At 43.8% G+C, this 16,543-nt stretch overlaps 1 protein-coding gene across 1 annotated transcript in view; it reads left to right on the top strand.

Moving 5' to 3' along the window:
- The window catches only part of SORT1 (sortilin 1), a 144,469-nt gene extending 131,721 nt beyond the window's left edge, over positions 1–12,748 (top strand). Inside the window, exons 19-20 of the mRNA XM_040424071.1 lie at positions 7,682–7,802; positions 11,070–12,748. Of these exons, the coding sequence (XP_040280005.1) occupies positions 7,682–7,802; positions 11,070–11,084 (136 nt within the window). The 3' untranslated portion in view covers positions 11,085–12,748. The remainder of the gene's footprint in view (positions 1–7,681; positions 7,803–11,069) is intronic.
- The last annotated feature ends 3,795 nt before the right edge of the window (positions 12,749–16,543 follow it).

The raw sequence follows: 16,543 nt of genomic DNA, 5'->3' as shown, positions 1-16,543 counted from the left end.
CAGACCATTATGGCGCCCCCTCCACTGTGGCGCGTAGAAAACATCTCAGGTGGGATCTGCTTGTCATGCCAGTAACGTTGGAAACCATCAGGACCATCAAGGTTAAATTTTTTCTCATCAGAGAATAAAACTTTCTTCCACCTTTGAATGTCCCATGTTTGGTGCTCTCTTGCAAAGTCCAAACGAGCAGTTCTGTGGCGTTCAAGGAGACAAGGTCTTTGAAGATGTTTTTTTGTTTTTTAAGCCCTTCAGTCTCAGATGCCGTCTGATGGTTATGGGGCTGCAGTCAGCACCAGTAAGGGCCTTAATTTGGGTCGAGGATCGTCCAGTGTCTTGACGGACAGCCAATTGGATCCTCCGGCTCAGTGCTGATGAAATTTTTTTGGGTCTTCCCCTTGACTTTTTTGTTCCATAACCCTCAGGATCATTTTAAGAAATTCCAAGTGACTGTCTTACTGCGTCCCACCTCAGCAGCGATGGCGCGCTGTGATGGACCCTGCTTATGCAGTTCAACAACCTGACCATGTTCAACGTGTGACTACCTTACAGAAAATGACAATTTTTGCACAGATTTGGCCTTTTAAAGGCATGTGGTCCTAAAATTTTGATCCGCTGAAAAACAGCCTGTTTCAGTTTAATCGTTATTTTCAATTAATTGAATGCTCAAAAAATGTTTTGTCTCACTCTCATTTCTTCTTGTTGCATGTTGAAGCTCTGCTTGGAACCTTGTTAAGATCCAACAATGTAAAATATGATTTTCTGCCATTTTTCAAGTGGTCTTAAACTTTTGACCAGGACTGTGTATGTGTGTGTGTATGTATGTATGTATGTATGTATGTGTGTGTGTGTGTATATGTATATGTGTGTGTGTATGTATATGTGTGTGTGTGTGTGTATATGTATATATATATATATATATATATACGCACACACACACACACACACACACACACACACACACACACACCCAATGCACAAGTACCTCTAGCAAAAGATTTATATACTGCAGGAATAATCCAAATATATAACAATGGCAAACGCAAAGCCAAAACGCTAGTGTAAAAGTAGCTTTTATATATAAATATGGTGGCGCCTAAAACCCATGCCTATCAGTCTGTCACATCACCCCCGTGCATATCGGGGAACCTGTCTGAGCCTCAAGTCATGCAGCAGTCTCTTATGCTGTTTGAAGACTCTGCTTGATTGTTTGATTTAAATTTACAAATTTGTTTTTGTTTTTTTTCTCCTCTTTAAAATGGCAGACTTGGTTCAGTGCAGGAATTGTTGTGCATTTTTTTTCATGTTCCACTCTTTGGAGATTCGGATGCTGTCAGATCTGTAGACAGTTCTCCTTACTGCCGCAGGAAATTGCATTTTTGAAATCTGAAATATTTTAATTATCTGTTAAACAAACTCCAGCTAGGACTGCTGCAATGCCACTGCCACAGAGGACCCCCAGAAATGGCAGATGGGTTACTGTAGGTTCGGGAAGTCTTAGAGTGGTGGATAGAAGACATGTCCCACAGTCGGTGGTTCTCCATAATTCATTTGCAGCACTCTCAGAATGTAAGGACAACATGGATATGGACTCAAGCACAGAGGGTGAGAAACCATCGACTCCTATGTCTAATGTATGCAACAAAAAAGATAAAGTGAAGTCTCAAAGGAAGCAGCTGTTGCTGGGTGATTCAATCATAAGAAGTGTGGAGCTTAAAGAAAATGGTTTTGTGAGATGTCTCCCTGGGGCTACTGCTAGAAGAGATAGAAGACGTATTATTAATATTGTTAAGCAAGCAAAGCAGGAAGGGGACGTGGATGTTCTTGTCCATCTAGGGACAAATGACCTGGCTTGCAATGAAGTGTCAGAGGTGAAAAAATCTTTTATCACACTTGGTAATGACGTACAGGATTTTGCATCCACCATTTCATTTCCTGAAGTTCTGCCTGTGCATAATGTTCAGAATGATAGGCAGAGGCGCATAAAGGAGTTCAACATATGGCTTGGTAAATGGTGTCAAGAGCAAGGATTTGGCTTTGTTTCTCATGATAGCTCTACTTGGAATAGAAAGGAACTGTACAAAAAAGATGGTTTGCATCTTTCTCTCAAAGGAACAAATGTACTTAGTGAACAACTCCAAGAATTTGCGAAAGAGTATTTAAACTAGGAAGGGGGGGCAAAAGAGTGAAAATAAGAGTCCAATTGCCCCCCGAAACAATGCCAGAACAGGTCAGAAGCACAGAGGTTAAGAAATGATAAGCTCAGAGTCCTGTCTACAAATGCTCGCAGTTTAGGTAAAAAAATCATTGAACTTGGGTCAATAATGGCATCTGAGAATGTAGATTTAGTGGCTGTTACGGAGACATGGTTTAATGAAAGAAATGACTGGGACATAACCATACCAGGGTACTCTTTATACAGAAGAGACAGAGAAGGCAAGAAAGGAGGAGGAGTGGCCCTGTATGTGAAAGATAGCATTAAATCTAACCTAATACAAGTTGGTGAGGCCAACATAGTCAGTTTGGGTTACGTTGCAGTTTGCTAACCATGCAGTAACTCGTGTAGGTGTGATATATAGACCACCTGGTCAAGTTAAAGAACTAGATGATCTACTAGTTGAAGAAATAGCTAAAATGACAATGAAAGGAGAAGTTATCATTATGGGAGATTTCAATCTTCCAGATATAAACTGGAAAACCAAAATAGCAAGTTCTACCAGGAGTACAGATATTCTAAATTCCCTACTGGGGTTATCTCTACAACAAGTGGTTGAGGAGCCAACCCGGAGGGAGGCCATTTTGGATTTGGTATTCACAAATGGGGATTCGGTATATGATGTCATTGTAGGCGAAACCTTGGGATCTAGTGATCACCAGTCAGTGTGGTTTAATATAAGAACTGTGAAAGAGTCCCACCACACAAAAACAAAAGTTTTAGATTTTAGAAAAACAGACTTTTCAAAAATGAAATTAGTCATAAATGAGTCCTTATCAGACTGGAACGGATTACATGGAGTCCAGGAGAAATGGGACTACTTAAAAGGTGCATTATTGAAGGCAACAGAAAATTGCATTAGACTTGTCAGTAAAAGCAAAAAAAGGAAGAGACCACTGTGGTACTCAGCAGAAGTGGCCCAAATCATTAAAAATAAAAAGCTAGCATTTTGTAATTATAAAAAAACCCAGAGCAATGAAGATAAGGAAATCTACAAGATTAGGCAGAGAGAGGCCAAGCAAGTTATAAGAACTTCTAAAGCGCAGGCAGAAGAAAAACTAGCTCAGTCTATGAAAAAAGGGGATAAGACATTCTTCAGATATATAAATGAAAAAAGGAAATTAAAACAAGGAATAACTAAATTAAAAACAAAGGACGGAAGGTATGTAGAAGAGAATAAAGGGCTAGCCGACTGCCTTAATGAATACTTCTGTTCAGTTTTTACAAAAGAAAAAGAAGGACCTCCACTAGAAAGGATGACTAATAAATCGTTTGATGCATGTATCTTTACAGAGGAAGATGTTCTAAGTTTGCTGTCTAAGGTGAAGACAAATAAGTCACAGGGGCCTGATGAGATACACCCAAAATTATTAAAAGAGCTTAGTGGTGAGCTGGCAAAACCGTTAACAGATTTATTTAACCAATCATTAGTAACAGGAGTCGTCCCGGAAGATTGGAAATTGGCAAATGTCGTGCCCATTCACAAGAAAGGTAGTAGGGAGGAATCGAGCAACTATAGACCAGTGAGTCTGACATCAATAGTAGGCAAATTAATGGAAACCCTATTAAAGGATAGGATTGTGGAACATCTAAAATCCCATGGATTGCAAGATGAAAAACAACATGGGTTTACTTCAGGGAGATCATGTCAAACAAATCTTATAGATTTTATTGACTGGGTGACTAAAATAATAGACGGTGGAGGTGCAGTAGACATCGCATATCTAGATTTTAGTAAGGCTTTTGACACTGTCCCACATAGAAGACTTATCAATAAACTGCAGTCATTGAGCATGGACTCCCATATTGTTGAGTGGATTAGGCAGTGGCTGAGTGACAGACAACAGAGGGTTGTAGTCAATGGAGAACATTCAAAACATGTGGAAGAGGAACATTCAAAACATGTATAAAAGGATTTAGGAAAACTAGAAGAATGGTCAGAACTCTGGCAGCTGAAATTTAATGTGGATAAGTGCAAGATAATGCACCTGGGGCGTAAAAACCCAAGGGCAGAATATAGAATATTTGACACAGTCCTGACCTCAGTATCTGAGGAAAGGGATTTAGGAGTAATTATTTCAGAAGACTTAAAGGTGGGAAGACAATGTAATAGAGCAGCACGAAATGCCAGCAGAATGCTTGGATGTATAGGGAGAGGTATAAGCAGTAGAAAGAGTGAAGTGCTTATGCCGCTGTACAGAACACTGGTGAGACCTCACTTGGAGTATTGTGCGCAGTACTGGAGGCCATATCTCCAGAAGGATTTAGATACTCTAGAGAGAGTTCAGAGAAGAGCTACTAAACTAGTACATGGATTGCAGGATAAAACTTACCAGGAAAGGTTAAAGGACCTTAATATGTATAGCTTGGAAGAAAGAAGAGACAGAGGGGATATGATAGAAACTTTTAAATACATAAAGGGAATCAACTCGGTAAAGGAGGAGAGCATATTTAAAAGAAGAAAAACTACCACAAGAGGACACAGTTTTAAATTGCAAATACAGTGAAGGGGTTTAAGCATGCATGGGATAGGCATAAGGCTATCCTTCATATAAGATAGGGCCAGGGACTATTCATAGGATTCAGATATATAGGGCAGACTAGATGGGCCAAATGGTTCTTATCTGCCGACACATTCTATGTTTCTATGCTGGCAGGGTTTCCCAAGGGGTGGAAGACATAGAATGCACTGACGCACAACCACTTATGTTTCCTGATGAGGACATGGGAATACCACCTCAGCACTCTGATGACGAAACACAGGTGCCAACTGCTGCATCTTTCTGCAGTGTGCAGACCGAAAAGGAGGTCAGGGAGGAAGACTGGGTGGAAGACGATGCAGGGGACGATGAAGTCCTAGACCCCACATGGAATGAAGGTCGTTCCACTGACTTTCAGAGTTCGGAGGAAGAGGCAGTGGTGAGACCGAGCCAACAGCAACAAATCCAGGACAATATAAGAATAAAAAAATGGCAGCACTCTCACAAAATAATGAGTAAGAAAAACATTTTATTCACCCCTGTGGTCGCAACTACGGATGAGTGAACTTGAGTTTTAAGTTTGGCGTACAAGGTTCAGGTTTGGGTTATGTAAGAATTCCATTATGGATTCTGCTACCACGGGCCATAACGAAGGGTCCATTCACAGGTCTGCATGAATGGGTCTGCATCCGTTCCGCAATTTTGCAGAAGGGGTGCGGACCCATTCATTTTCAATGGGGCCGCAAAAGATGCGTACAGCACACCATGTGCTGTCTGCATCCGCACTTCCGTTACGCGGCCCTGCAAAAAATTACAGCATGTCCTATTGTCCGCAGCCACGGACAAGAAAAGTCATTTCTATCACAGTGTCCGTGTTTGGTGGATCCCCAGTTTGCGGACCACAAAACAGTTGCCCTTGTGGTCCATGGTAGCGTAATCCATAACGGAATTCTTAGATAACCTGAACCTTGTATGCCGAACTTGAAACACAAGTTCACTCAACACTAGTCGCAACGTTTTAGCTCATAGCTTGAAATAAAGACTCTGTGAATGAGCTGAAAACATTGCGACCACAGGAGTGAATAAAGTGTTTGAGATAAATCTCCCCCACTGTGTACTTCTATGTGTAAATAGCAATGTGTGTCGTCACACTGTATTAATCTGAACACGGACAGCAAAAAACGGACACACTGACCCAACACAGATCCTTCACGGACAGCTTCATGATTGCATCACTGACCACCTGCTCACGGATTTGAACACGGACATGTGAATGAGGCTTTACTTGGTAGTTCCAGCAGCCTATATGTAAGTGGCTGCTAGCTGTGCTATGTAACAGGATGTGGGGGTGGGCATGTGAAATCAACAGGAACGCCCACAGATTCTCACAGGAGAAGACAGCAGTCAGCAAAACTCATAGAGCATTTGAAGCCAAGCTGATACCAGTAAATAAACAAGTGCAATTTTATTATGTGCTGCCTTACAGTAAGATATGGGGTTATTGATTTTTAGTGCACAAAGTAGTCCATAGCCTTTAAGGAGTCCATGGACAGAGGTCATTAAGCTTTGGCAGCCCAAGCAAAGATTAGCTTAGACCAGTAATATGAGAAGATTGGTGCTTAAATTATTCAAGATGACATAGATTCAGGACATATGAGAGACAATATTCTTATGTCAGTTTGGCAGTGGACTTTCTATCTGATTCATCTGTGTTCCTATTCATACTAGTGGCCAGGAGTCATATGGGTTATTCCTTGGCAACTGGTACAGTGAAGTGCTTGGATTTAGCCCAATGTCATTGTATTTATCTAGACAAAACTTCTGGTTTCAGGAAGAGAATCTAATTTCTTTTTCAAGTTCCAACAAGCCTCCAAGCACTATCTCACTGGATAAAACAATACATTTTTGAACCTTTTTTAGTGGAAAATCATGATTCTTCAATGTTTGAGAGCTCATTCTGTTAGGTCTTAGCCACAAGGGTCTAGCATTCTTTTTTGGGACAAGTTTGTACCCAACATGAGAAATCCCCATATTGCGTTGCTGTCAGGTCTAAGAGAAAACAGAGTATGCAATAGAACAGAAGGACTATATAAAAAAGCAGCACATCAACAATCTTTATAATAGCCACAGCAAAACAACAAAGTTTAAAATATTTTATTGTATACAGTATTTAAACTTTGTTGTTTTGCTGTGGCTATAGTAAAGAATGTTATTTTATAATCTTGGGATGTGCTGCTTTTTGATATAAACCTCCTGTTCTATTGCAAACTCTGGACTGGGCTATTAGTATTACACTCCAATATTTTCAGTGTACCCCCTCCTTTCTTTATATTGGTTAGGGCTAAGAGAAAACCATCTTTTTAAGGCTACTTTAACACTAGAGTTTTTTGCGGATCCGTCATGGATCTGCAAAAACGCTTCCGTCACAATAATACAACCGCATCCTTCATGAACGGATCCGGTTATATTGTCTTTTATAGCCATGACTGATCCGTCTTGAACACCATTGAAAGTCAATGGGGGGAAAATCTGTTTTCTATTGTGTCAGAGAAAACTGATCCGTCCTGGCACACAATGTAAGTCAATGGGGACAGATCTGTTTGGCTCTGCTTCGTCAGGCGGACAGCAAAATGCTGCAGGCAGCGTTTTGGTGTCCGCCTCCCGAGCGGAATGGTGACTGGAGGCAAACTGATGCATTCTGAGTGCATTACGGCAAAACTGATCCGTTTTGGACCACTTTTGAGAGCCCTGAATGGATCTCGCAAACGCAAAGCCAAAACGCTAGTGTAAAAGTAGCCTTAATATCTAAGTCCTAAACTTATTTGGCACAGAATATTTGAGCCTTATAAGATTTAAAAAAAAAAAACACTAAATGGACAGACTTTCTCTTTTAAGGGATTAGTTCCACTAGTTTAGTGGGCAATAATGTATTTTTCTTTCTGGTTATAGATTATGGGGAAATAAAGCCTGATGTCCTATTTTTCCACAGGTTCCTTGTGCACAGATACTCTGTTTTGAGGCAGCATGTGGATACCCAAGGTGATGAGCATTTGGATACTAATATTGTGGAATCGGGCAGGAGAAGTGGTTACCACGATGACTCTGATGAGGTAAAAAGAAGCAGTTATAAGAATTTCATTATTATTGCTGCCCTCTGCTGGTGTCAGTGTAGAGGGAGAACAGTCTCCTGTTCCCTAACCCCTTAATGAGGCAGCCTAGTTTGGTACTTAGAGACTCTGTCACCAGGATCAACCCTATTAAGCCAGGCATATAGCCTGGTAGGGTTGATGTAGCTGAGTAAAACGATACTTTTTTTTTTTTTTTTTTTTTTGAGTAGGTCCCAGCATTGTAGAGAAATTTACACTTTTATTTTTAGCAAATGAGCCATTGGAGCACTAAGAGGTGGGCTTATGCATTTGAGTATGAGTAACCCTCCAGCGACGTCCCTGGTGCTCAATACAGATACCTCCATTGCTTAAAACAAACCCCCCCTTTAGATTGACAGCGCTCGACTTCACATCTAGCACTGATTTCTTGCGCCTGATTTCTAGCACTGGGGCATTTTTCATGGCACTTGTGCACCATGTCTTCTGCTGCGAGAAGTGAAGATGTTTAGCACGCACGCGACATTGACGTCACTACACCTGGTAATGAAGGCGACTGCAGAGGAGTCTGATGGTGCCTCCACTTCCAGGTGTAGTGACGTCAACGACGCGTGCACACTGAACATCTTCACTTCCATCTTCACTTCTTGGCAAGCAGCAGAAGATGTAGTGCCAATGAGTGCGCAGCCGCAAGAACTCAGCACTAGGCGTGTTTTGAAGCAACGGAAGCGTCTGTATTGAGCACCAGAGGCGTCTCTGGAGGGGTGCGCAAACCGTATAAGTCTGCCTCTTGGTGCTTCAATGGCTCATTTGCATAAAATTAAAAGTGTACATTTCTTCACTGGCGCCTACAAAAAAAAAAGGGTATCTGTTTACTCTGCTATATCAACCCTACCAGACTATATGGTGACAGAGCCTCTTTAACCGTATCACTACCAGCGGCGCACATGTACGGTGCTGGAGAGATGGGCAAAAATGCAGCGATCGTGGTAATTAAAGCCTTTAGATGCCAGCATCTAAAGTGTCAAAAACCCAGAAGCGCTTGTTACTGGAATCCTCTGTGGCCAATGAGGATGCCGGTAATTGATTTAAATGTGCTCACCCTTGCTGAGGAGGCTTAAAGGATAACTGTCACATTTAGACCCTAATTTCAATTTTCATATATGTAGTTACTAATAACATGATATTCCAGAATCAGTTACTATTAGACTTACCCCATATTTAATAAGATTCAGCCCTTAGCAACCAGTCTGCATAAAACTGCAATTTCACTATTCATTTAAGATGGCCTCCACTGACCTCACCCTGAGGCTAATCCCGCCTGCCCTCACTAGACAGTAACAATAGCCCCCAAAAGTGTCAGTAACCAGAGCCCTCCCCCCTAAAGGGTTAATCTCCTGCAGCACAAAGGGGTCCTCTTACCACATGTTGCTTTCATTTATACACTGAGCAGATGGCAGATCTCCCTTCCCTGTTGTGCGCTGCTTCCACTCTGCATTCTCCAGCTCTGCTGAGTGAGGGAGCGTCTGCCAAGCGCAGGGACAGGGAGAAGTGCACACAGCCCAGGCACTGTTATCAGCTGCTGGGGAGGACCTGGCTTTAATCATTTACTTACAGTCCCTGGCTGTCAGTAATGTGACCTTGCACGCAGCCTGCTTCTGCGTCCTCCATCCTTCAACAGATAGACGGACCATGCCTAGCAACCCTATTTTAAGCACAGGTGAAAGTAGGCAGTACAGGGTACAAAAATGTGGAATTAAGGGGTAATTGAATACACAGTGAAAAGTTGAAATAGGGTAACCAAGGTGATGTTAATCACCACAATCCAATACTCCCAAAAACAAAATACGACAGTTATCCTTTAAGGCCCCTTTCACACGGGCGAGTATTCCACGCGGATGCGATGCATGAGGTGAACGCATTGCACCCACACTGAATACCGACCCATTCATTTCTATGGGGCTGTTCACATGAGCGGTGATTTTCACGCATCACTTGTGCGTTGCGTGAAAATCGCAGCATGCTCTATATTCTGCGTTTTTCACGCAACGCAGGCCCCATAGAAGTGAATGGGGTTGCGTGAAAATCGCAAGCATCCGCAAGCAAGTGCGGATGCGGTGCGATTTTCACGCATGGTTGCTAGGTGACAGTCTATTCACTGTATTATTTTCCCTTATAACATGGTTATAAGGGAAAATAATAGCATTCTGAATACAGAATGCTTAGTAGGTGATTAATTGAGGGTTAAAAAAAATAAAAAAATTAACTCACCTTCTCCTCTTCGCGTAGTTCCCGGTCTCTTCTTTACTACTTTAATGATGAGCTGTGGGCTAAAGGACCTTTGGTGACGTCAGATCACATGCTCCAATCACATGGTCCATCACCACAGTGCGAACTCCTTCACTTCAATGGGGCCGCAAAAGATGCGGACAGCACTCCGTGTGCTGTCCGCATCCGTTTCTCCCGCTACGTAGCCCCGCAAATAAAATATAACATGTCCTATTCTTGTCCGTTTTGCGGACAAGAATAGGCATTTCTACAATGGGCTGCCTGTTCCGTTCTGCAAAAAACAGAACGGTCGTGTGCAGGAGGCCTTACTGTGATAAAGTGGTTTTGTCCTGAAAGTGCTAGTGGCAGATGTGAGGCTGCCTTCTCTGCTCTGTTTACCTGCCCGCCGCAACAGTTGCAGCGGCGAGCAGTGTAATTAGAAGTGAATCGGGACTCCATACTTGTATAGGACAGATCAGTCTGCTCAAGTGAACAGAGCAGGTAAACAGTTCAAGCACTGCCTTCTCTTCAAACAGCAGCCTAGCAGGGCTGCTGGGTGTCAGCCCCCTGCTGATCTGGTATTGATGACCTATCCTGAGGACAGGTCATCAGTAGTAAACAATTTAAAAAAATGTACAACCCCTTTAAGGCTGGGTTCAGACCTGAGCGTATTTGATATGCGCGTTTAACGCGCGTTTTTGTCGCGCGTTTTTATGCACGTTTTTTGCAATAGTAAACGCGCGTTTGACGCGCGTTTGTGTGATTGACTGCAGTGTCCTATGGCCACAAACGCGCGTCAAAACGCCCCAAAGAACTTGTTTGAGCGTAGGGCGTTTTTCAGCGCGTTCATACGCGCTGTAAAACGCTCAAGTGTGAACCCAGCCTTAGGGACAAACTTCTCTATTAATCTCGTCTATTAATTTGTGCACATGAACAGATTAATCTTTTTTTTTTTTGTGTTATTACATTGATCATGTTGGGGAATTTTCTCTTCTCTTTTTCTAGGATCTTTTGGAGTGATGCTGAAAATATAATTGACTGAACCGTGTGCAAGATTCTTCACAATGTTTCTAAAATGGATTTACTGTAAGAGGACACTACTGTTACAGTACAATTCCAGATCCTTCCTATTTTATCCACTGCTGGGTAAACAGATGCCTGTGAAGCTGCGTTCTGTGAAATGATTACTTGAAAATGTAGAACTTGCTTGGGTGCTGAAGTTCTAGGAACCCTATGAATTTAATATAGCGCTTTTTTTTTTTTTTTTTTTTTTTTTTTTTTTTACAACATCCTTTTGGAACTGTGATTTGGTGGAAGAAAAATCATATAGTAAGCGGTGCAATTGGTACTCTACAAATGCTTTATTCCGGCGCATTTAATTCTGGCTCAGGTCACATAAAAGCCTTTTATTTTCTGTACAGACATGAGCTGAAGGGTATCAGTCATTGGCTCCCTCCATCTTTAGAACTGGTTACATGGAATGGACTGATCAGATTTTCCCATTTGTTTTATGTGTGTCCTAGGGATGCAGTTTGGACCCTTCATACCGAGCAGGAACTTTGTTCTGTACAGATCTAGCACTTGTAAAGCTTGTGAATATTACAGAGCAAAATTCACTGATGAAAAACTAAATTATAATATGTCTCTGGGGGCCAAAAAACCATAAATCACTGAATTTTAAATATTACCCCTTTAAAACTTAACCTTTACTGATTCTGTTAAAATTCCCACCTCTAAATGATAAGAATTATAAAAATATATAAATGAGTGATTTTTATCTCCTTAGAGCCTATTAGACATCATAACATTGCCACCATGTGGCTACTCACGGTACTGTTGACCACAGGGTGACTGATTAATGCAGAGAGGTCTTGCAAAGTGGGGCCAGTGCCGTACCAGGATCTCTCCTTGTTGGTGAATCAATATAAAGCTTGGTTGCCTTACGTCTAAGGGAGAAGATCCGATAATTCCGCTTTTAGGCAGTAGGGGAGTTATCCCTATAATCTATGCTCACCCTGCCCAAGTATGGAAGTGGGTGAAGTCAAAAATGCTCCCACCCACAAAAACTCCAAAGTAGCACTATGAAGTGTGGGTTTTTTATTATTTTTAACATAATTTTAACAGAATCAGTAAAGGTTAAGTTTTAAAGGGGTAATATTTACAATTCAGTGAATAAGCAGAGCAGCTGACTTTTTTGTGCCAGGTACATTTTCATAGTCTTCCCACAATGGCTATAAACTACAGTGGCAACATGGCAATTGTGATTTTTTTTTTTTTTTTTTTTATTCTACTTGCAACTAAACTATATATCCGACAAAAGTTTTAGTTGCTTGAATACATTAAAGGGGTTGTACAGATTTATAAAAACCTGGCTGCTTTCTTTCACACCTGTCCATGGGCTGTGTCTGGTGTTGCAATTCAGCCTCTATAGAGGTGGAGTGGCACTGTTCTTGGAAGAAGACCTCCATGTTTTTCTAATCCTTTTAAGCTGGTATGAATTCATAAAGACTTTCAGTCTTCTATACCAGTATTGAAACGCTAATTGGATTTCTAAAATTGCATTTTTAAACGTTTTACGTAAATCTGGGCTGCATAAAACTAACTTGGGCCTCTTGCACATGGCCATGGTTTGGTTCCGCATCCTAGCCACATTTTTTGTGGCTCAGGTGCGGACCAATTCACTTCAATAGGGCAGCAAAAGACCGTTGCTCCGTTCCGTGGCCCCGCAAAAATTATAGATCATGTCCTATTCTTGTCCGTTTTGCGGACAAGAATAGGCATTTCTATAATGGGCCGTCTGTTCCGTTCCGCAAATTGTGGAAAGCACACGGGCGGCATCCGTGTTTTGCGGATCCGCAATTTGCAGACCGCAAAACACGGCACTTTCACGTGCAAGAGGCCTTAAGATGAACATTTGATGATTTGGTCTTAAAGAGCATCTGTCAGCAGATTTGTACCTATGAAACTGGCTGAGCTGTTGCTTGTGCACTTGGCAGCTGAAGGCATCTGTGTTGGTCCCATATTCATATGTGCCTGCATTGCTGAGAAATAATGCTTTAATATATGCAGATGAGCCTCTAGGCTCTGCTCTCACTGCAACTACCGCACCCTCTGCACTTTCAGTGACAGGGCTAGGCAGACATGATCATGTTTTCACCCCTGGCCCTGTCAAAGTGCAGAGGGCACTGCAGTTGCAGAGAGAGCAGAGCCTCTAGGTATAGCAGTAACACCCCCAGAGGCTCATTTGCATATATTAGAACTTCATATCTGCCTGGGAGCAACACAGATGCCTTCAGATGCCAAGTGCACATGTAACAGGTCAGCCAGTTTCATAGGTACAAATCTGCTGACAGATGCCCTTTAAGACTTTCTGCACATTGCGTCTTTCGTTGGCACCCCTCTGTATAGGAAAGCAGCCTACGCATTTCTGTACAGTTAAAAGAAAATGTATACCAATGTGACAAATGTAGGTCTTATTTGCAGTGTGTCCAGAGTCTGTTAGTCCCCCCCCCCCCCCACACACACCCTGGGGAGGGCTATTTTACTGTTCATATAAAGAAAGAGTGGTCTTTAAAATCAGAATTTTATCCTGTAGCACAAATAAACCATATTTATAATAAAATTTTGTTTTGTGTGTTCAGTAGAATGTTTCAAGGCAAATTTATTGTTAAATGGATAAGTAATATATATATTTTTTTATATTATTAACTGCTTTAGGACACAGCCTTATTTCACCTTAAGGACCAGGCCATTTTTTGCAAATCTGACCAGTGTCCCTTTAAGTGGTGATAACTTTAAAACGCTTTGACTTATCCAGGCCATTCTGAGAGAGTTTTTTTTCGTCACATATTGTACTTCATGAAACTGGTAAAATGAAGTCGAAAAAATTCATTTTTATTTATAAAAAAAAATAAAAATTACCATTTTTTTTTTTTTAAATAGCAAATTTCCAAGTTTAAATTTCTCTACTTCTATAATACATAGTAATACCTCCAAAAATAGTTATTACTTTACATTCACCATATGTCTACTTCATGTTTGGATCATTTTGGGAATGATATTTTATATTTTGGGGATGTTACAAGGCTAAGGCTACTTTCACACTTGCGTTTGGGGTTCCGCTTGTGAGATCCGTTTGAGGGCTCTCACAAGCGGCCCCGAACGGATCCTTTCATCCCAAATGCATTCTGAATGGATAAGGATCCGTTCAGAATCCATCAGTTTGGCTCCGTTCCGCCTCCATTCCGCTCTGTAAGCGGACACCAAAACGCTGCTTGCAGCAGTTACAGGAGAAATCAACATTGAAAAAAAAATGAAAAAGTGAAATGTCTTCCTCTGGTCGGGACCCCACTCCCCCTGCCGCCATTTCCACTCATTATGACTGTTCCATGTGTAATAGGAAGTTCCCATGCGGCCAGTCTACCTTTTTCTGCGCGCAGTGCCTCAACCCCAGGCCCGCCCATTCCGCCCCTGCGGCCCCCTCTTTGTCGGTTCTTCCGGAATGGGCTGCTACCCTGCCCCAAGCCATAGGTAACCTTGCCAGCCTCTCCCAATACCTGGCGCAGTCCTTGGACCGTCTGCCTGCTCAGATTGCGGCCGCCTCTGGCAGGGACTCCCCCGCTGAGGAAGTCCGTTCTCGCTCTGGCACGCGGCCCCGCAAGTGACCTCATACGGTCTCGGCTGGGTCCCGCTCCTCCTCAGCTTCCTCGGATCATTCCCCGGATAAGTCTGAGACAGGCGAGATTTCTTCTTCAGACGCTTCGCCGCTCCTGGGTACTCCTCCGCTTCTGATTCTGAATCAAAGTGGTGCTCGGCGATGTCTGCGGCCATACAGGATCTCATCAAAGCCGTCCGGGACGCGCTCCATGTGCAGGACGTTCCTTCTTCCTCCTCCCTAGAGTCGGTGTCCTTCCGCCGTTCTAGACGGTCCACTGTGGTCTTCCCGAATCACGAGGATCTTGATGCACTTCTGGCTAAGGAGTGGCGTCACCCTGATCGGCGCCTTTTTCTGAGGAATCCGTCAAACTCTGGACAGTTCCTCCTCAGGTAGACCCTCAGGTTGCTCGCCTGGCGAAAGCTACTACCCTTCCCCTGGCTGACGCGGCTTCCTTGTCGGATCCCGCTGACAAACGGGTCGACTCTTTGGCCAAGTCTGTTTTCATGGCAACGGGTGCCGCCATCCGTCCTGCGCTTGCTGCCTCCTGGGTGGCTAGCTGCCTCCTGCGCTATCTGGACAAAACAGCTTGTCCGAGCCTTACCTCCAGACTCGGTCCAGGGGGAACTGGCAGTGCTTGCCTCTCAAATTTACCAGGCATCTAAGTTTCTTTGCGATGCCTCTATGGAATCGGCCGGCCGTGCGGCCGCTAACTCTGTGGCCATCCGCCGCACCAACTGGCTTCGTTCTTGGGCGGCGGATTCCGCCTCCAAGAAGGCTCTAATTTCCCTTCCCTTTCTCGTTGGGAAGCTCTTTGGAAAGCGTTTGGAGGAGCTCATCTCTGAGTCCACTGGCGGTAAGAGTTCTCTGCTTCCCCAGAACCAGCCTCGCCGCCGTCGCTTCCCTGGGTCGTCCTCTCAGGCGCAGTCCTTTCGGGCCCCTCCCGCCCGATCAGACAAGAAGTCCACCAGGCCTTCCTTTAAGGCCAACCCCTCCTGGCATGCCAAGCCCAAACCTGCTCGCCCCCAGTCCACTAAGCCTCCTTCCGCATGACTCACCCTCGGTCAAGGTGGGTTTCAGAATGTCTGGCAAGCAAGTGTGGAAGACGCTTGGGTTCTGGAGGTGGTTTCCTCTGGATACAAGATCGAATTTTCCGGTCTTCCGCCGGGACGGTTCTTCCTGACGTTGCCCCCTCAGGTCTCCCGCTGGGGCAGAAGATTTTTTTCAGCCATTCGTTCCCTTCGCTCTCTAGGGGTCATCGTTCCAGTTCCGGAGTTAGAACGCTTTCGGGGTTTCTATTCGAATCTGTTCACGGTTCCCAAGAAGGACTGTTCGCTCCATCCAATCCTGGACCTGAAGGCGCTCAATCACTTCGTCCGGGTCCGTCATTTTCGCATGGAATCCCTCCGGTCGGTGATTGCCTCCTTGGAGGCGGACGAGTTCCTGTCGTCCATCGACATTCAGGACGCCTATCTGCACGTCCCCATTGCCCTCTCCCATCAAAAGTTCCTTCGCGGTGGGTTCTCTCTCTCTTTTCAATTTGTAGACTGCCCTTCGGCCTGGCCTCCGCTCCGAGGGTCTTCACCAAGGTGCTAGCACCTCTCGTGGCCCTTCTCCGTGGCAGCGGGTTCGCCTTGGTGCCTTACCTGGACGACTTTCTGATTCGGGCCCCGTCATTGGAGGACAACCTGTCCAGCCTGCGCATCACCCTCTCGGCTCTTGCCCAGTTCGGGTGGCTCATCAACCACTCCAAGTCCTCTCTCGTCCCATGCCGGAGGATGCTCTTTCTGGTCATGATCTTCGACACTCGCCTCGGGCGGGTGTT

This window comes from Bufo bufo, chromosome 3 (assembly GCF_905171765.1).
Source record: "Bufo bufo chromosome 3, aBufBuf1.1, whole genome shotgun sequence".
In the NCBI taxonomy this organism is placed as follows: domain Eukaryota; kingdom Metazoa; phylum Chordata; class Amphibia; order Anura; family Bufonidae; genus Bufo; species Bufo bufo.
The sequence above is the reverse complement of the archived record's forward strand: the minus strand, read 5'-3'. Positions and strand labels throughout refer to the sequence as shown.